This window comes from Apteryx rowi, unplaced genomic scaffold (assembly GCF_003343035.1).
Source record: "Apteryx rowi isolate R43461 unplaced genomic scaffold, aptRow1 scaffold_387, whole genome shotgun sequence".
Lineage (NCBI taxonomy): Eukaryota > Metazoa > Chordata > Aves > Apterygiformes > Apterygidae > Apteryx > Apteryx rowi.
Window position 1 is genome coordinate 784749 of NW_020450385.1, and position 21677 is coordinate 806425.

Genomic DNA, 21677 nt, shown 5'->3' on the forward strand with positions numbered 1-21677 from the left:
GGTGGAAACCCCGTGCGGGGCGGCGCGGCGCCCTTTCGGGGAGCCGCCATTCCGCGAGCCGGACGCTGGTGAGGCCTCGCTCCGCTGCGGCGCGTGGTGCCTGGGCCCGCCGCCCCTCGTCGCCCCGCCATGCAGATCTTCGTGAAGACCCTCACGGGGAAAACCATCACCCTCGAGGTGAGGCGCCCGGGGCGGGCCGCGCGGAGTGCCGCCGTGCGCGGGGGGAGGCCGGCGCCGCCTGCCCGGGCTGCTGCGGGGACGTCGGCGCGGCTCCCGAGCCCCCGCGGCTCGAGCGGCCTCCGTTGGTGAGGCCGAAATTTCTCGTGGTTATCCTGCTCTTTCCGGCTATTTGAAAGGCCAAGTACGGTTTTGATTGTGGAAATACGGCCTCTGGGGTTTTGCTTTCTTTCTCTATACGGAATTGACATCGATTTACTGGTTGCAGTGAACAAATGAGGTAGGATACGGTGTGTAGGTTGCACTCAACTTCTTACACCACATCAAGATTTACACTAACCGCATACATTTTTTTTCCTAATCTTTAACATCGTTTCGTTTTCTAATAGGTTGAGTCTTCTGATACAATAGAAAATGTAAAGGCTAAGATCCAGGATAAGGAAGGTAAGTTCAAAATGTATTTTTTTCATTATYTTTTCAGTTCAAGTGGTGTATTTCTTATGCAGATAGGATTGCCTGGCTCACTTCATTTCTTATTTAATCTTGATTTATTGTTAGGAATTCCTCCTGATCAGCAGCGACTGATTTTTGCTGGTAAGCAGTTAGAAGATGGACGCACACTGTCCGACTACAATATTCAAAAAGTGAGTAGAAAAGGTCAATAGAATATTATAGTAGTACAAACTAACTAGTATTATAGGAGCAGACTGACATTTGCTGTTGAGCCTAAGAAGTGCTTCAGATAAACTGAACTATGTTATTTAGATTTAGGTAGCACTTCTAACTTGGGAAATACTGATGCTAAGACTAGATTTGTCAGTTGCTGCAGTTGACAGTATAGTTTCAGGACAAAAGTTAACATATTTAATAGTTTCCACTTCCATTGCTTCCCTTCTGTCAGCTCCTGGCACTGCTCACTCTGTGGTGAGCTAATTTAGGGAGCTAATGTGAAAGCTACTGCTCACAGATTGACTGCAAGGTGAGGCCAGATGAGCAGCAGTGCCAGTAGAAAGGAAGGAGGATAGGATTATCATTTTTTGGCAATAAATAGCTGACAGATTGGCTTAGTTGTATCATGAAACTGCATCCTGCATATATTAGAATCAAAGAATGTAGTTGCAGTAGACTTTATAATATTTGAACCATTATGGAGTTTGGGATGCTGCAGCACACAGTTCACTCGAGTTTGTTCATTTGCAAACTTGGTAGCAAAAAAATCTTTTTAAAACTTTTCTAGTTGGCTGGAGCTTGAAATCTGCTACTTAAATACTTTCTGTAAGTAAAAGAACAAGCCTGTGTAAATGCTAGTCCTCACTTGAGAAAGAATTCTGAATCTATATAATGTGTTTTATAAATAGGAATCAACTCTTCACCTTGTGCTGAGACTTCGTGGTGGTGCTAAGAAAAGAAAGAAGAAGTCTTACACTACTCCCAAGAAGAACAAGCATAAGAGAAAGAAGGTTAAGCTTGCTGTGCTCAAGTATTACAAGGTAAGCAGAACTACTTCTAGGGGAATTTTGGTAAGAGCTTAGCTCTGAGTAAAGCTGGAGAACCTCACAGATTTTGTGCCATGTGGTAACAGAAAGGGACAAAATGGTTACAAAATGTGAGGATAGCGTTCTGGGCATGTAACTAGACTTCATATAGCCTGGCGCATTTCAAGTCTTTCTCTTTGCAAATTCTCTCTTAAATAGCAGAGAAACTGACAGTTGCCCTCAGGCACTTCCAGACTTTGCTTTGGGAAGTTTAATTACCACAAAACGCTTTGCCAAAGAAAATACTGAAAAATCATGGGTGCTAAAAGGTGGTGAATATATATGAGATATTGCCTCTTTGCCATTTACAGGTGGATGAGAATGGCAAGATCAGTCGTCTGCGCCGAGAGTGCCCTTCTGAGGAGTGTGGAGCAGGAGTCTTCATGGCTAGCCACTTTGACAGGCATTACTGTGGCAAATGCTGTCTGACATACTGCTTCAATAAACCAGAAGACAAGTAAATGTACCAGACAATAAAAATCTGAAGTTCTTTAAGGTTTGAGGATTTATTTCTCCTTCCACYATATTTCTTCTTCATTGATAAGCAAGAGGAATGTACAAAACTTTGAATGTTGATTGCCAACTAGGGTTTTCTGTACTTTGACTCTTAAAAACTGAAGCAAGAACTTCAGTTTTCTAAAGAGCTGCTTTAGGTTAGAGACTTTATTTTTCTTAGCTCTATAATGCAGCAGTATGTTAAAATAGCAGAGGATTCAGCTAAACAGACTTATGTTCCTGCTGAAGAATTTTCCTTCTAGGTTGCTAATTGATTTTAGTAGTGTTAGCTAGCAGTGAAGGCCTAGTTCTAGTCCTTTTATTCTAGGCTATTTATTAAGATACTAGTTTGTCAAATGAGATTTGCTGCCATTTTCAACCCATGCTTAGATACTTGAGCTACACTACCTATTATGTTGAATATATTTATCCCAGTTGGAAAATTTTAGCTCTTCAAGAGAAGAATACTTCTTTAGATTTTTGCTCTAGACTTCTTTTTCAGAGTGGGTTTGCTTTCCTAAGGAACTTGAAAGGATAACATATGACCAGGGTAACAAAATGCCCGAGCAAAAGGCAAGGGCTGTAGCCCTGCCCATCTCTACGTGAGGCTTATCTAACAGAAAGTACCATACACATAATAGAAGCAACCTCCCTAAGCTTATTTTCAAAAATACTCTTCTCTCTAGTTCTAGTAAAGCATGAAAATTTCTGTAATACCACTGTAAGCGGAAATCTGATCTTGTCCTTTTCACAGTATCAACAAAATACGGTGGTTGCCTATGCAAACTCACACTCCTTTCTAAGGAGATAGTGGGTAGCAATGACAGAGCAAAAAACCATTTCCGCTAACAACCTTAAAAGGGGCCTGTTCTGCATAAGGGGAGTAGACAGAACTATATACAGTTCTAATTAGTAAACAAGTAAAGGAGATCAAGAAGTTAGGGCTGGAATTATGTCTACAACTGGTTAAATGCTAGAGAAAACAAGTATTAGGAGTCCTGCCAACAAAATGGAGACAACACACAAAAAGCTGTTTCCTTCTTTACTGAAGGCAATGGTACAGCAACATTATAGGGGAGCAGCTCAGCTATGGTGGAACCATTGCATTTACATAATTTCTGATAGTCACTAGAAAGATATTTATACCTTGACTATTTTACGCATCTGAAGTGCTTGCAATTAATGCTTCTAGTTTATCCTATACTCCAAGTGGTAATTGCTTGACAAGATTTAAAAGTAGAACAATTCCATATAAATATCAGCTCTAAAGATTCCTATGAGCTTCTTTATAAATTCACTTAATGTGAAGAGTTTATAAGCCATTGTTCCAGCCAGGAACAATGCATGTCCTTTAGTTTGGTGTATTCAAATGTATTTTAAAATCCTGGATCCCAGGAAGTTGTCTGTTCAACTTCTTTTTCTTCATAACAGATAATTTCATCTCCAATATTGAATTCTATATCCTTGTCCAAACTTAGGCCACAATCCATACCAGTTTTTATTATCTGGACATCAGCTTTATGATGTTTCAATGATGATAAGGATCCTACAAAGAGAAAGTGTCAAAGAAAAAGAAGAGACCTCACTGACATCATAGCACATAGGTGTTTTGGTTTCCTCTCTTACACRGTTAAGAGTTTCCCCATGTAGCCACAAAATGAAAGCAAGAAAAACTAGCGACAATGACCACTTGCAGTTGACGAAAGTTTGGAAGTCAGATATCCATCCCTTTCAGTAGGTAAAGGTGTGTTGCTACTGCTTTCCTATCAGAATTGGTGGTCAGAAAAAGGTCTGGATAACAAGAATACAGTAAGTTTGCAGCTTTTCTCTAGCTGGGGCAAAGCCATCCTAAATAATATATGGGATTGCATCATGATCAGATATGTACATACATTTTGCACTGACTTCCCAGGGAAATACCCATATCTAATACTGAATGTGAACACACATTGCTTTTGTAGCAATTATACTTACCTTTCCAAATAACATCTCCCCTACGGATTAACTTAAATTTCATCTTTTTGTCTAGCTGCCCCTTGTGTACTCTGCACCCAGCTACTGGAACTTTACTTTTTCCTACTGTTACAGAGAAGGTGTCAAGTACAGAAGCTTCCCCTAAAAGAAAAAATAAAGTGTATGAAGTACAAGAGAATGAAGTACAAGCTACTATTAATTAGAACCAAGCTACACTCTTCCACTTAGCAAACTTTATAAGAAAACAGAAAAGCAGATACAGAACAATACTAAGTATTCAATATAGTAGGAACACTTAATTGGAGAATAAACTTAAGGCCATACTGTGAAGCAAAAATGTATTTACCACTCAGTGAAAACTCACCTATTGTATTTTCCACCACAGACGGGGGTAATCTGCTATTTAGCTCATGTTTTACATCTTCAATAAGTTGGTAGATGATATTGTGAAGTTTAATTTTTATTCCCTTCTTAGCAGCCAGCTTTTTAATAGTTTCATTGGCTTTCACACTGAATCCATATACAACACCTGAAAAGAAAGCAATCAGCAGCTGATGACTACAAGAGATCATTGCTTTTCAAACAGCAGGTGAAGTTCTGCTGCGTCTATTCTGTAATGTTAAACTTGCAGCACAGCCTAAAATTAGTAGTCACCAATACAAGAAACACCATTTTATACATGCTTCCCTTTTAAAGGGAGGAGTATTTGTCTCCCTTGCTGCATTCAGCACATGCACTACTTCTAACCTTGTACCAAAACAATCAGGCTCAAAGAAAAAGCCCTCCTAAGAAGTTCTGTCATGACAGAACTGAAAGTATCAAAGTGAAAATTAGTTCTTATGCACAGCTCATCAGAGCAGATGGCACTATATAAAGGAAAAGGACTCTTCACCTTTGGGCTGGACAAACAGTTTGCTTGTCTCGCCTAAGTCTGAAGTGAACTCCAATTCATTCTCACCACTTATAAGCCGAGGCCAGGTCCAGTGACAAGGAATCAACAACCTTATACCCTTTACTGCATGTGATGAGCACGGGGTAGGAATGGGTACTAAACCAATACAATCTTTCCAATGACCTTCCTGAGCAAAAGGAAATTCTCTTATACTGGTACACTACTTTTCCAGCTTCTTTGCTCCACTAGAGCAGAATAAAGCAACCAGAGTGGGGAGTCAGTTTTCAAGCATTATCTGTTATTATTAAACAATTAAACAAGTCAAATTATTTTTCATTAGATTTCTAGCCTTCCCTACCTGCACTGGTCTTACATGAAACTTAAAAATGTGTTAACATTGAAGTTTACATTAAAGGTAATATTAATTATTACAAAGAAAACAAAATCAGAACGAATAACTACCATTTCATTAGAGAGGAAGAGATTTTATACTAATTGTAAATTGATATTTAAACGTGCACTCACCATTAAAAGCTTCAGCAAGACTTACATCAGTTTCACTGATATCTCCCATTCCAAAATGAATGATATCCAGTTTACATTCATTATCAGCATCATAGCTGTCCAAAATGTTTAGAATAGCTTCAACAGATCCGTCTACATCACCTGCATATATAAACAGTACTACTATTATACTATATACTCCATAACTCTCTCTCTCTCTATATATATATATATATACATATACTATATATATATATATATACTACAATTCAAATTAATACTGAAGTAGAATAAAGACAGACAACTCCAGGCTATACAATATAATCATAATCTTTTTATATCTAGCATTCTCACAACACTTTCAACAATAGGTTAAAAAAWATATATATATATAAGCATGTTCATTCTAAAAAGTGAATAAATATAAGAGGAGCAGAGGCTCTGTATCTGCTGTCATTTTCAGGTCAAGGTTGCATAGTTCGCAGCTATTATTCACTACGTGTACAGTACAGAATGCGAGGCAAAACTAAGCTCCTCCTGCCCCATGTTACCTAATACATAGTTGTTCTCCATTCTGTTAATGCAGTAGTGCTGCTTGCATAGCTTGTGTTTATACAGCTGTACACACACACAAATATTCATACACACACACACAAATGAAGACATCCTAGCAAACTACACGCCTGCATGTCCACAGCCTTATTACTGAAACTTAAACCTTGACTTTAAGTATTTATGCACAGAAGTAACCTTACACACGTAAGCCACTGAATCTACTGGGATTCCTTTTACGTGTAGGAGTTACTCATGCACTTAAGTCTTACAGGATCACTTCAGTGGGCTGATGAAGCATGAGCTAGAGCAGAATCTCAACACCTGTTTCCACAGCCCTGATGGTAGTTACTCAACAGATGCATCTACATTACCTGAACATATAAACAGTACTATTATTAACTTTGTACAAACCAAAGCAAGTAATGCTGAAGTAAAAGGAAAAATGAGACGATAACTCTAGGTTGTAAAATAGAAGATGACCTACAACTCTTCATCAATGACAGCTTCCAAGGAAGAAGACACAGGTGGGTTGGGAGAGACAGCAAAGGCAGTGGTACCCATAAGATAACTTAAAGACTGACTGTTGAGTAAGGAACCATTCTTTCATCTTTGATAATACTGCCTCTGCTGAGGATCAATAAGCAGTTATTTGGTTGAGGACAAACAAGCGGAATTTTACTTGAAAGACTGCAAGAACCACCCAAAACTACATCCATCAGCACTATCACAGATAGGTCAAATATAAAGGCCCAGAAACTTGGAATCAACCATTTTAAGATTTTGGCTGGGTTTGAGGAAGGAGATACATGATGCTGTACACAAGGGAAGGAAAAAAAAATACTGAATTATTACTTTCTTCTCTTCTTTCTGTTAGACCAGATAGAATGCCTAACTAAGATAAACAACAACAATGTTCTAAACTATAAAAGAGATTCAACCAATTTGCTTTAAATTGTACTCTGCAAAGTTTCAGCCTGCAGCCATGAAAAATAAAGCAAAGCTGGTCCCCAATTACCCACGCTCAGCCTCAGGGACTGAGTGACCACAGTGCAGGTACCATCCATGTCCTGCTGTTCAAGAAAATGTGGTCTTAGTACATGTGCCAGAACAGGGGAATCTGTGCAGGCAGTAGAACTTGAAGACCGTCAGTTATCTTAAGATTCTAAATTAAGCTTGATAAGGTTTAGTTGCAATTGCAAATAAATCAAATCAAGAAAATCAACTTAAAGTTCCAAATATTGTTTGAAATCTGAACTACACAGCATCTACTACCCAAAACTCATGTTCTTCTTCTCTGGCTTCCCAAACTCATGGCTGCACATGTTCACACTGTGTCTCTTCCATTATTGTGGCATATCATGCTGGCATTCATGTGGCTTCTACTTAGGAGTTCCTGGATAAGGGGGTTAGGCTCAGAAATTTTCCTGTTGCTCTGCCCCTGCTGGAAGCAGACTCCTTCTGACTGCTGGATGTGTTCTGACGCCCCTCCCCTTACTGAGAAAGATTCAATATTCTGTTTAGTATTATTATAATATTATTCTGTTTAAGTGGGGTTTTAACCCCACTTCTGGTAACAGAAATTTTGTTAATGGTTTAGAACTATGCTTCAGATCAGAGAAGCACGAAAACAATGGAACAGAATATGACAGTACCTTTAACAATTACTGATAGCACATTTTTGTCAATCTCTGTTCTCTCTTTTGGCTTTGAAAATATGAGATGTTTGTTAGCCTTGTACAGCACTGCCTTTCTCTGTCTCCAGGTCAGATGGACTAGTTTCTGTTGCTTCTTCTCATACTCTGTCCTGTGTTCCTTTTGCTTTGCTTCAATAACTTCCAAATCCCTTTTCATCTTCTCCTGTTGTTCAACATAGTTTCTCCAAGCCACAACTTCGTGTGCCCTTTGCTGGGCAGAAAGAGACAGAAATGTTACTTTTAAAAACATAGCACTGGAAAACTCCACATTAATGAAGTTTCAACCTTTCTTATTTTCTCTACAGATTTATTAATTTTCTTTCATATTTAACAATAGATTTTGCCACAAGGATGGCAGAAAACTAGCACAACAGTTTCTTCCCTGTGCTACAGCAACATGATTCAAGTCTTATTTTTAAGATAGCTCTGATATTATTCATTCTTTCAAATAGTATCTGTTCAGCTCTCCAACCACCTATTTCAAGCTAAATGTCTTGCACATTCTTTTGTCAGAACCTAATTTTCTCTCATTCCAGAATTAAAAACACTGACACCATTAAGTACTGGATTGTTTTCCAGGTAAGGTCATAGTGAGGTCATGTAAAAAAGAAAAGAGTCTTCTGTGCCTTTGGAAAGGGAGCACATTAGAACATATCCCAGATTATCCAAAAAGCTGTTCAGTACTGCAGTCATTGCAAGCAAGGCATAGGAGGAGGGCAGGAGGACCACGAGAAGCACAAGGAATGAACCAAAGGTGACTCATCTTCTGTTGAAGCAACAGTCCGCTTTCATCATGTGATTTGTAAAGCAGGTTAATCTGGATGCATGGAGAGGAGGGGAAGACATAAGGGTCTGGCACACGAGAGGTGGCGGGCAGTTAAGGGAGGAAAAAAGAGACAATGTGCACACCTCCATTCCTCACACCGAACGCCCAGCTCAGGCTACATTTAATACCCATGCCTGGCCTTCATCTTTTGTCAGATTATCTTGGTTTTTCAGAATGAAAGCTATCACTTATTTTTCACTCAGCTCCTGCCTATCCACTTTACTGCAGTATGAATCTTCCATTAAACAGTTCTTACTGTACCTCAGATTCTACTTCAAGGATTTCATCTCCTGCTGAAGGGACTTCCTTCCAGCCCATGATTTCCACTGGGATGCCTGGAGAGGCTGCATCTACAGCTTTGCCATTCTCATCAAACATGAAACGCACTTTTGCCCAGGTTTTCCCTGCAACTAGAATGCAGCCTTTTCTCAGAGTTCCTCTTTGGATGATGGCTGTGGTAACTGGACTAGCAAAGAACAGAAAGAGAGAAGGGAAAAAATAAGGTAGAAAATAACATCCCATTTTCACAGTTAAGGTAGGTAAGCAAAGACAAAACAGAGCATACTTGTTATTACAGGCAGAATATTCTTATGACACAATCTATTATCATGCTAAGAGAATGTCAGAAGTGACATGCAAAAAACCCCAGAAGTGTATTGTACTCTTTTCATTTTTGTAGATTAAAAAAGAATTTGCCATATTCAACTTTCAAATACAGACTGATTTCACATGCTAAGTGAAATCCCAGTCTTTTTTCTCTGGGCCAGAAAGTACATGACTCAGGCTCATATTTCCACAGGTTAAAAAAAAAAGTGTATATCCACACACGCATATATGTGTGTGTATATATCTATATATTTGTTAAAAGTTTTCCAGTATTCAGTTTATCTTTAAGAAAAGAGCAGAACAAATCTTGTTTATAGAGAACCTGCAAAAAAAGGGTTAAAATATTTTAAGGAGTAAAGTGTCTTATAATTTTTGGTAAGTTGTTTATAACATATCTATTATTTTATGATTATTCACTTTATCATCCCTCCTTATAATGTCATTTAAAAATACATCTGCATTTTTAAACGTTTCCTGTGCAGACAGTATTTCATTTCTGTGATATGATGAAATTTGTCTTATCAGTTTGTAACTTTGTTTTCTGGCTCTCATGCTGTAAAACAACATTTCAACATTTTAGTTACAAACACTGCAAAGAAACTGTTAACGTTTTGTCTTTTTTTTTTTTTTTAAAAAGGTACAATGTTAGACCTAAATATTGAGGTATTGAGTAGCTGAACACTATCTCTGCATTCTTACAAATTGCTTCATTAAAGTTGGAAAGATGACAGATTACCTACCCCTTGCCTTTGTCTTTCCGAGACTCAATTACAGTCCCCTCTACGAGACCTGTGGAATCCGCCTTCAGTTCTAACATCTCTGCTAAAGCAACTGTTGCCTCTGCTAAAACCATCAGATTTTCACCCTGTACAAAATCATAAAAAAATAAAGGAAGTGCCTTGTTAAAACACAATCAGAAGTTGTAATCTTAGTGCCAACCTCCCCCATTTAATTCTGAACTTCCAATTACGCACTACAGTCCAACAGCACAGGACCCTTTGCCTTTAAGGCAGCACAGCACTAAAATAACAAATCATTAAGACTGCTGTGTTGTCAGTCCCAAATACAAGAAACAAACATTAAGAAGCACAGCTCTCCTGCCTCTCTGTCCATAGCATCAGGATTAATAAAAGACACAATAAAGTTTAAATCTTTGCATGAATGAAATACGTTTTTGGAAAATATTTTTTAGTTTAATGGAATCATTAATGCTAACTGAAGAAAGGCAGCAGGCTGGTTTGGGAGTTAGCATATACCTTTCTTCCCCATTTCAAAAATGAGAGTTGAAAACCTCATTCTCTCAACAAAATAGCTGTTTGCAGCCCTTCACAACTTTTACATGTTCTCCCTTTAATTGAAGAAAAGATGCAGAAAGAGACCTTTCAATATTCTGCTACAGGCACACTAGGGATGCCAAGCAATTCTTAAAAAGAACAGCCAAACTGAAACCTGATGATATCTACAACTAATTCAAGACTCCAGGACAGCAAAAAGACAAAATTACATTGAGGTGTTTGTGTTGATCCATTTTCTTTTTCCTTCTTTTTCCTTCTATGTTCTAATCACATTTTGTCTTCAGAATAAGAGAGAACAGACAGACAAGCTAACTGTCAGTCAGAAGATTCAGTTTTGCGGGAATGAGGGCAACAACAAGCTTGCTATAGAGGTGAACAGAGAAGCTATTTTTACATATACACTTATGTTAAAGAAGCATAAGGCCACAACTTCAGATGGTCTTGAATTTATCTGAAATTTTAGAATATGCTTGTGGTGCATCTAGAAAGATAGCAATAAGCCTAAGATATTGCTGCATCAGTTTCAACAAGGCTGCTTTGGCCACCACAAAACTAAAGGCAAGTATTAAAGTTCAGATTTCAGTTTAGTTTTTAGCTCAGTTGTCTGCACATCTACAAGAAAACTGTGTCTCCGAGTATGTTAGGAAGATATTTATACCCCCATTTGAATGTTTATCTTCATGCATAGCATTATCATCAACCTTGATTTTGGACTAGCTTTACACAGAAAACAAATATCTGAGGAAACAATAATTAGGATTAATCTGAAAAATATCCACAAAATTTCCAGAAGAAAAATGAGATATTATTGCTCACTAAAGGTCTGAGCCTCAAAACATGACAGCAATATGTTCCAAGGATCCTGGTGACAGCCAGCAGCACTTGAGCTCATGTAAGGTATCCAATCAAATACCAGGAAGCTAAGCATTCATTTTCCAACCGCCAAGTAAAAATGTGGTTGTATGCACATACTAGGTACCTATGAACACAATGATCATTTGTTCCACCAAAACTTTACCTTGATGGCAGAAATATTTACAGCTTGAACATCACCTCCAAACTCTTCACAAATCACATCGTGAGCCAGCAATTCCTTCTTCACTCTTTCAGGATCAGCTTCAGGTTTGTCACATTTGTTAATAGCAAGGATAAGAGGAACTACAAGAAAGAACACACAAACACATTACCAACATAACAAAAACTGACTGCAGTCACCGGGCTGCATTTGCCCAACCTACACACACTGTGCAAGTGGAGATGGGAAAGCAACTCTTCTTCATTCCCATCTGTGAAGCAAGAAGTTCAAGGCCAGGGAATGCTGCATGTCACAGGCCTCAGACTTGCTCAAAGATTCCTGCCACTAGAACAGTCACAGTAATAGGTTACAGCAGGTTATGACCACCGAGACCAAATAAGCTTCCTTGGTGCCTATTCCCTGAGCAACCTTAGGAAGCCCTTGAGAACTAGGCTACGAGAAGTAGGTTGGATGAGTTATCCTAGCGGAAAAAAAAATGGAGGCCAAATACTACTGCTATTGGAGTTTTCTAACATTATGCAGCAGATCAGACCGGAAGATCACAATACCCATGTGACGGTGTAATTCAGTTGCCTAAACACTGACATTCAGCAGCATTTTAGATATTCAAACATACTTGAGACAATCACGCAAAAAGCTGTCAGATATGACAAAGTTCTTCACAGCACTCTACAATGATCCATATAGCCAAGCTGGCAGTAGCGGCAGTTCTCAGTACCTACATCACTCACACACAGCCAAAAAAACTGATTATACATAAGACTAACAACAAGTGAAAAAGGTCAGAGAAGCTCTAATTTCTCACATTGCTTTCAGTTTAACTGGAAGTTAACACAGTTGTTTCATACTTCCACCAAAATTACTTCAATTTTTCTTCCTTTTTAAAGTTCAAGTAATCAAACTGTAGATCACAGAGTAATCAAACTGAATATATGCAAAATGAAGAATATAGCAAATTGGCAAACTGTAGCAGATTCAATGAAAAAGACCTTGTYACAATACATTAAAGGTCCTTATAGAAGTTTTTCATTTGAAAAAAGGTCTTTTAATACACATTTTTGTTTTAGATACAACCAGAAAAAAATGGAAGAAAAACTGTAATTTTACAAGATGTTTCTGGTACTATAAGATTTCAGATTTTTTTTTTTCTGAAGGATCTTCCAAAGTTTCTCTTGGAAAAAGCCTGTATTTACTACTAATGTTTTCTCTGCCATCCACTGAGGCAGATGTGGTCTATGGATTCCTTCAACTCTGGATACCACTGAAGATTACTCTCCTCTCACTTCCCTTCAAAATCATGGAATTTTACCATTCTGTATATATAAGTTTACTCCTCTCAACACTTACATTCATATGAATAGGTAATTTTCTTGTTTATCATGAAAGAGTCAATTTTCCCTTTGTGATAACTTGCAACACTATTTAGAGTAGCATTCCAATATAGTGAATCTGTTATTATCTAGATGACAATACCACAGTAACATTATTAAAATCTACAGAAATCAAGAAATAATATAGAAGAATAATATAGGCAATAATGAGTATCACCAACCACAGTCCTGTGTAAATAAAACTAAGGTTTTAAACTGATAACTTCAGAGCAACTTAGAAACAATCTTAGATCACAGTATGTCATGGAGACAACAGCTCTGAAAACAGAGCTTATTATAAAGCCACTCAATCAAATTAAATTTCACTTCCCCGTTAGATGAACAAGGTTGGCATCCTTAGGACTCTAGAGAACTATGCTCTTTACAACATGACCCGACATTCTGCCACTCAGGACTTCATTAAGTCATGGAAGGGCAATGCAATACTCTTGACAACTGCACAGCACTGAGTACATATGTAAAATTCCCTTTAAAGAATGGCAAGTGACTTTCTGGCAAACCTGTTTGCCAGTTTGCAAAAATATAAGTGTTTCATTATCTTAATGTATTACTGTAATTTTCAGTATATTTTGGACACTTTTCCAGGGGAGGAGACAGGACTAGGACAGTTGCTTCCTGAATTCTATGGATGCTGATTCAAGGAGTTTCTTCTGAGAGATGAACAGACGTTTGTTTGCCACGTATTCATTATGTGAATCGCACACTTGCACATATCTTGTATATTAGCTTTGTGTATGGGGCTTGCCACTCACTTAAAAATGAAATACTAACAAGACAAACACTGTACCTCCTGCATTTTTAGCATGCTGGATGGATTCTATAGTTTGTTCCATTACTCCATCTTCTGCTGCTACAACTAGTATGACAATATCGGTAACATTGGTACCTCTCGCTCGCATGGCTGAAAAAGCTGCATGTCCAGGAGTATCAAGAAAAGTTATCTTTTCCCCAGAAGGCAAATGCACTGCAAACAAATACATACATGGTACATTTTAAAAGCAGTATTTCATATAGCTTGCTTTGACCTATTCCAAGTCAACCATTACACCTCTAGGAACTTTTTTTTTTTTTTTTTTAGAAATAAAGAGATAGTTCAGGCAGACAGAAAACAGTTGACATAGAGATCAAGGGTGTTCATACCTCATAGAAAGGAGAGAGGAAAAAAAAAGTAGAAAAAAAAAAGTAGTATGCTGGGATCTCTCATAATCCAAAACAATCTAAATATTATTTCTATTGTACAGACAATGCACTTCACAGTTCCGTCCACACAGCATGTTTATGATTTTTCAATGCTTACATATTAACTGTGTACGTCAACACATTCCCCTCCACACAAACACACACTAAACTCTCAGCAAGTCAGCACATTACACATGATGGACAGCAAGCTGTTTTTACACACACACACACACACACACACACTTAAATCATACCCAGAAAAGCACCAATGTGTTGTGTAATGCCTCCTGCTTCCATTGATGCCACCTGAGTTTTTCGTAGACTGTCAAGTAAAGTTGTTTTTCCATGATCAACATGGCCCAGTATAGTAACAACTGCAGGCCGCGGCGTTAATACTGCTGGGTCTGCAGGAGGCCTACAGTTAGAACAAAACCATGTTTTGTAAATACCACAGATGTTCACTGAGTCACATTCATGTCCGTGAACAGCCATTTACCAGAACTTAGTGATGAGCAGGTCAGCCTTGCTTCCCCCCATACAAAACATAATCACAAATCCTAGCTACATCACACAGTTTGCCCTCCTAGTACTCAGTCTTACTTCTGCATCAATTAATACAGCAATTCAGTAAATTAAAGAAGAATCAGCTTTCCTTCAAAAAGCACAAAACCACCTAAAACAAATTAAATCAGACCATCAGTTTTATGAGCAAAGAAATCAAAATGGTAAACTTTATCTTTTAAATATTATCAGATCATGACCATATCAGGTATCATTAACACACTATTCAAGAAAGAAAGCACAGTATATGAAAAATACTTGCAGAAACAAAAAGGTTAAAAACAGTCAAAAAAGAACAGTTCACATTTTACCTTTTTACAGCATCTGTATTTTCTTTTTTTTTTTCTTCTTTCAGTTTTGCTGATTTATACTTCATTCCTGATTTTTTAACAATTAACTTGATGTAGTCTTCATATAAGATGGAATCTGGCTCTAGTGAGTTGAAGTCAATATCTGTGTATAGCAGGGCTTCATAAATATGATCTGAAGAAGAGATGAATACAATTAGTTTTTCATCTATCAAAAAAAATGTGCATCAGAAATACCCTTTAATATCACTCAGACTTTCTTCATTAGTAATTGATACCTTGTGAATAAATTTCACTCAAAAAGTATTTTTGCTTTAGCTAGATTTACCTAAAGGTTCATGTTATACTACATACTCACAACAATCTGCTTCAGAAAGGTTTACTGAAAATGACTGCCTCATTAAATGCTACGATATTATTTTTCACTCAGATTCTCATAGCTTATTTCCCATTAATCCCTAAGAAAACAACTGAAACTCATCTAAACCAAATAGCTAAGAAATGATTCAGGAAGGAAAGAAATTTGATAGGTCTCTTCATATTTCACCTTCTTTGGTAGTAGAAACACAGGACATATTTCAATAGTCCAAAATTGTTAGAGACTGACTTGAGCACCATTACCAGTCTATCTCAGAAATATACAGCAAGACAGGACAGGCATTTTGGTATAGGTACAATCTACCTTGCTAAGAAAGGGAGTAGTAATCACTTACTAATACCATCTTAGAACATCTTTGCCCTTACCACTCATGACAACATCATGATGATTGAACTGTAATAGTTATAATGTATCTCAAACAACAGAGCAGGCTCTCACCTATGTCTTTACCCATAGCTCTTGCAAGTTCTTCAACAGTCATTTTCTGCCTTATCTCCACTTCACCTTTTGCCAATGGCAATTTCTTTCTGTTCTTTTTCTTCTCCTACATGGAATTAGACATGTATATAGGAACACATAGCTGGCATAAACTAAGAAATAATAAAAACAACATTAAAGAGAAAATGACCTTAAATGATATGTTGTAAACACATCTTTTTATCTACATTACAAATGAATTATAATAAATGAATGACTTAAAGCATCATACTGAATGTTTAAAGTGTCATGTATTTTTTTCTTCATTTTTCAGAGCAAGGAAAATTCAACAAATTTTTCATTTTTGTTTATAGTCATTTTTTCCTGCCCCTGCAAGAGTCATGATGCTGCGGGTATAAATACTTCAAGTGAACATTTGAGAGGGAGTCACAATACACTCCTATATACATAAGTACATTTTGTCTTATAAAATTATAACTACTCCTCTATATTCATTAATAAATGAATCCTGTTCACAAGAAGCTTACTACATATAAAGCTCCCTTTTTTGTAATGAAAATGTTCAAAATGATTTCTTGTGCTTTGAAATTTCACATAGAAACAGAGATTACTGGATTCCATTAATTACCTCCTTTGTAGCTAGACGTCTGTAATGTGGTAAGGCAACACTGATTAATTTGTCTGTTTGCCAGAACTGTGGGTACAGATGAACGGACCATATGGGATACACAGATGACTGTACAGGCTTCCATTTTGTTCTGTAAACTTTTCTGTAGGACAGAGTATGCAGCTGCCTGCAAGCACAGTGTAACTGGACCAGATTTTCAAACTTCAGTATCAACCCCCGATTCATTTCTTCACTGAAAAGAAAAAGGACATGTTGAAATACAGCCTCAAAGCTGAAAGATGCCATTTCCTATGATAATACCAATAAGGACAAGATGCTCAAATATTATAATGTTTCAAAACAGGCATTTTTTAATACTGTAAAAGTTGAAATATTTAGTAACTGTCCCAGTTTTTCAGTTTCCTTAAGGGCTTCACCTTCCCCCACTTTCACTATCTCATTTTAAGTACACAGGTTTATTAATTTTGTCACAGCTTACAAATCATTCCTGTTTTTCACTGATCTTCTTTAATATAAACTACTGAAATCCCCGCTTTAAGTTCTGCAACACTGAGATTTGCATTTTTCTTGCTATACTGATGTAACCTACCTCTCTATGCCAGTAAAGCAAATCTGCAAAACCCTGTTTACCTAAGCATACAGCAACACTAGAAGACTGTAGCATTGTAATAAAATCCATTTTGTTACATGGATGGAGATGTTCTTCCAAGTTAAGATATGGCTTAGAAAATAATCTTTATGAGACGCTTCTCTCACATCATCTTACATCTTGTTTTAACTACCTCAATTTTGTTTTGTCACTCTTCTAAGTATTCTGTACAATAACCTATACAAACTTGTCTTCTTGTTCAAAACTGCCTATTTCATAGCTCTCATCTACACCTCCACTTTGTTATCCATTTTCCTGACTCAGTTATACCTTTCTCAATACCTTCTATGTCCTCTCTCAGAGGTGCTTTTGTACCATCTTCCAAGGAGCTCCAAACACTTGAAATGCYATCCTCAGAATGCCCGCTGTCCCCTTAAAAACTCTGTTGTATCAAGAAACCTACTAGAAGTGAGCAGAAGGCAAAGTWACCAACCAACCAATCAACCACAAATTTTTTTCTCCCTAAAGGGAACCTGACAGGGGCAGAAGAGGTAAAGCTGCAGAACTCTGCCACAAGACACTGTTTGCACTAAAAGCTGACTTAAAAGGTTAAGGCAAGACCGGACAARTTCACAGAGAAGAAATCCACTGGAGGTGACAAGCTGCTAAGGAACCACTGCTGCCTCTCTGAGCCCTGGAGTCACAGACGGCCTACAAGGAATTGCTCCTCTACCTCACACTGTGCTTGTGCTCTTCACGTCGGCTGGCACTGAACCCGGCCGCGAGGCTACACAGGCCTCGCCCTGCTGTTACCGGGACCACAGCGCAGCGGCGTGAGCCACGCCCCCCCGCCGGGCTGGCAGCCCCGGGGCCGCGCAGCACCCGAGACCCGTCCCCGGGGGCCCCTCCCCCGGCGCGGCCCCCACCGCCTCGCCGGCAGCGGATATCCGGGCCGGGCCAGGCCCCGGCACCGCCCTCGCCGCGGGGCTGGGGTCGCGCACAGCGCCTCCTCGGGCGCTCCGCCATCAGCCCCCCGGAGGCCGCCGACAGGCCCGGGCGGCCCCTTGTCCCCCGCGCCGGGGGGAGGGGGGGGAGCCCAACGGCCCCCGCGCGCCCCCAACGGCCGCTCCCGGCGCTCCCCCTCCCTCCCCCCACTTCCCGCTCCTTCCACCTGCCGAGCCCGGCCCGCCCCGGCCGGAAGCGCCCTCCGCGCGGACACCGGATGTCGCCGTCGCACGTGGCGCGCGGGGGCGCGGGCAGTGCAGCGCTGGAGCGCGCATGCGTGYCGCAGGAAGGCGACCGCTGCTGAAGGGCGGCAGCCCACCGCCACCGCCACGTTGCGCAGGCGCAGTGGCGGCTGGCGGCGCGCGCGTTTAACGGCCGGGAGGGCTGTGGGGGCGGGACGATGGGAGGGGGGACGGCGGGAGGCAGCTGAGCGCCGCCGTGAGGCAGGGGGGCCTCGGCTGGTCGCGTCTGCCTCCGTYGGTGCACGGGACAGGGGGCTCCGGGAGCAGATCGTGACCTGACGCGGACTTAACAAAAATAAATCACTTAACGCTTGTCAAGGGCTTTCTGCATAAAATCTTGCACAAGCGTCAGGGTGTTTGCCTGAAAATTCAGGCTACTTCATTTCTGAGTAGTCTTGCTGTCGTCATAATTTTATATGCTTGAATTTGAGGTTCTCTTCCATATCAGGAAAAAAACTTGCTTTGCAATCTATTTCCACCCACCCCCAATCCAAAGCCTTTAAAATGGCTGAACTGATTTTTTTTTAATAGAAGTTCTCATTTGGCATCTCTGAAATAACATCAGTTTAATAGACTTGGAAAAATTCTAAGAGGGAGGTTTGTAAATAGTTTTTGAAAAATCCGTGATGTTCCCATTGTAATACCATTTGTAAAACCCAGAGATAAGCCCAGGCTACATGATAAGACATCCTTTAATCTTAGGGTTCTCTTGGGACAGTACTGGTTTTATAGTGATCTATATATACATTAGGCTATTGCAAATTGTGTTAAGAGTAATAATATCCTCTCTGTAGGTTCAAACTGTGTATTTTACATGCTCTGCATGTAGCACAGAGCTTGCAGTAGTTCACACAACTACTTTTCTACACTTAAAATAGGCAGCAGCTACATCTTTGGCCGCCCTTAGTATCTTGCTACTCTTCGTATTTGCCCATTTGGTCCTTTGTGATGCCGAGTATTGACAAAAAACACATCCTGCATTTTTGAAGGCACAATCTGCCAATGAATTTCTTAGGTACAATCTGAAAAATTAAAATGTATGGGTCATTTAGGGAGAGTTTCTCTTCCTTTAGTCTAGAAGACTTGGGGAAGTTCTCACAACTATAACCAAAAAAAACAGCAAAAAAKAAAAAATATATATATTCTTACACATGTAAGTAAACTAAGAAAATGGGAAAAAATAAAACTAATAACCATTTAAACTTAAGCCTGCTTTCTGTTGTTTGTGAATGTACATTGTGGTACTATTGCACAAGGTGGTCTCCCCCCCGCCTTTTTTTTAAGGATGGATTGTGTAGTTCTTCAGTTGTGTCTGTGAAATAAAATCTCTCCTGAAAGAATATTCAAATAGGGCTGATCCATGCAAGGTGTGCATCGTCACAGCTGTGCATAAAGACTCTCAAAACTGAGTTGGCTGTTGCTTGTAATTGCTAACACCTTGGTTTCTCCAAATGTAAATAGGGAAAAATAGTATGAAAACTAAACCATGGTAAAAACACTACTTAAATGTCAAAGGTTGTAGAAAAGACCCCAAAGTGACATGCAGTCTGTGTTCCTGCATGGGAAGAAAAATCAGGTAAAAACATGGTGCAAAGACACGGACATCACTTAACTGTCAGCCCACATGCAAAGGTGTAGAGATCCTTCAGGCCATGGAACTAATCCAGTCAGTTTTGGACTGATTGACCTAAGTAACACTTTCTTTTAAAGATATATTTACAATGCATAACAGTTACCAGAGTGTACTATAAATCTGCTTTTTGACTTAAGCTTCCTTTTGATGATGTCTGGAAATGTTCCTGTATACTGCTWTAAAGCTCTTAGCATGGGATATATTTTATCCACATGTCTTTTAACCACAGATTCATACTGTTTTAATTTAAAGCTTTATTATAGGTTGCCTGTTTTTTTGGAGGAGTAAATTGGAAACAAATAATTTCGATCTCATAGGTCAGGATGATGGTTTGGGATGTAGAAATATTTTCCACTGAACTATGTGGTTATTAATTCTTTGCTTTGTTCATTAGTTGCAATTCTTAATTATTATTGGTTGCCCTTTAAAAAAACTCGATTATGTAGTTCTCATTTTTAGTAAGTACCATTAGCTACATAATTAATATATTTTGATTTTTCTAGCTTTGAAATTGTATTAACTTTTCACTATTTAGCAGCAACATTTTCAGTGAAACTGTTCATAGACAACATATTAGTGTGTGAAATTATAGTAAGTACCCATGCAGAAAAGTTAAAACAGGTAGGTATTTGTATGAACAACTGGCAAAAACGTGCCGTTTTTGTTACTGGTCAGTATGCAAAATTTATATTTAATCAATAAAAATACATCTTTCCTCTGAGTTTCATCAAATTTTATCTGATATTACTGAAACACTCAAGCCAGAAAACTTGAAGACATCAGCAAATATAGACTCATGTCTCTTAAAAAGTCAAAGGAGAGACTGCTGTGCTGGTTTTTGGAAAATTCAAGAGTGTAGAGGGCAGACCAAAGGAAAGGCTAGATGTAGGCAGATGCCACTCGGACCCAATAAGGGTGTCTAAGCACTGTAAATTGTTTCAGCTATTAGTCTCAAAAGAAGGCAAGAAGGAAGGGATCCCAGCTGGCCACAGGCGCGTAATGCCCTCATCTGCCAGAGGTCTGCATTTGTTCTGTGGGAGGCAGCACATCTGATCCTGCGTTAGCTTGGACTGTCTACAACTCCTAGCAGGAACACAGTGGTCTGATTCCCAGATACAGCTCTTTCTGTATTGCAACTTTTTTTTTTTGCTATAATATGGGAAAAAATGAATATACCACAGACAGGAAAAAAAATGTATGTCAAGGTGGTGTATTATTTTAATCTCAGTATTTGGCAAGGAAGGAGACAAGTTGGTTTGTTTTTTAAAAAAGCATGAAATACATTGAATTATGTAGCTTCCAGAGGCGGCACTGGGAGCCTGTACGGCGTTAAAGAGAAATTTGTTCTCCAGCTAAACGAGGCTGAAGAAGGAAGGTAGATAGCTCACGGGGGTGTAAAACAGGCGTGAGAGCCAGATGCTGATAGGGCTGCATGGGGCATCGTATTTGACAGCGGTATGGAGCAGGGCTGTCAAGGCTCTGAAATGGAGGGAGGCTCTGAAGCTGTTTGTTGTGTAGCAAAAACTGACTTCCAATTCCTTCCCTACGCCTCAGAGACAGATTTTTCTGTCTCTTAAGGAGACAGCAAGATCTGGTCTCTAGCGTTCCCTCAAAATCTGTCCTACGGCAGAGCCTCGTACCTTAACACCGTCTTGTCTTTACCTTGTAGACAATGTCATGGCTTCTCTGATTTGGCCTAACATTTAAATCATACAAGATATCTTAAACTCTTCCA

At 39.1% G+C, this 21677-nt stretch overlaps 2 protein-coding genes across 8 annotated transcripts; one reads left to right on the top strand and one right to left on the bottom strand.

The window, feature by feature from the left end:
* Positions 1-37: 37 nt before the first annotated feature.
* Positions 38-2207, top strand: RPS27A (ribosomal protein S27a). The gene is made up of 5 exons (XM_026074377.1): positions 38-177; positions 567-621; positions 736-821; positions 1536-1667; positions 2024-2207. Exons 1-5 carry the CDS (start codon positions 130-132, stop codon positions 2171-2173), a joined length of 471 nt encoding a protein of 156 aa, XP_025930162.1. The 5' UTR covers positions 38-129; the 3' UTR covers positions 2174-2207.
* A 1028-nt stretch (positions 2208-3235) lies between these two features.
* Positions 3236-18380, bottom strand: MTIF2 (mitochondrial translational initiation factor 2). Of its 7 annotated transcripts, none has more exons than XM_026074354.1 (15): positions 18234-18249; positions 17405-17524; positions 16474-16705; positions 15846-15951; positions 15032-15203; positions 14414-14574; positions 13768-13944; positions 11572-11711; positions 9999-10123; positions 8914-9118; positions 7785-8037; positions 5599-5739; positions 4546-4710; positions 4182-4322; positions 3236-3753 (listed from the first exon to the last, which is right to left on the bottom strand). In XM_026074354.1, exons 3-15 carry the CDS (start codon positions 16696-16698, stop codon positions 3584-3586), a joined length of 2181 nt encoding a protein of 726 aa, XP_025930139.1. In that variant the 5' UTR covers positions 16699-16705; positions 17405-17524; positions 18234-18249; the 3' UTR covers positions 3236-3583. The 7 variants fall into 7 exon arrangements, with proteins under 7 accessions (XP_025930139.1, XP_025930138.1, XP_025930142.1 ...); XM_026074353.1 differs by lacking the exon at positions 18234-18249 and adding an exon at positions 17796-17885; XM_026074357.1 differs by lacking the exon at positions 17405-17524 and having other exon boundaries at positions 18234-18380.
* Positions 18381-21677: the final 3297 nt, after the last annotated feature.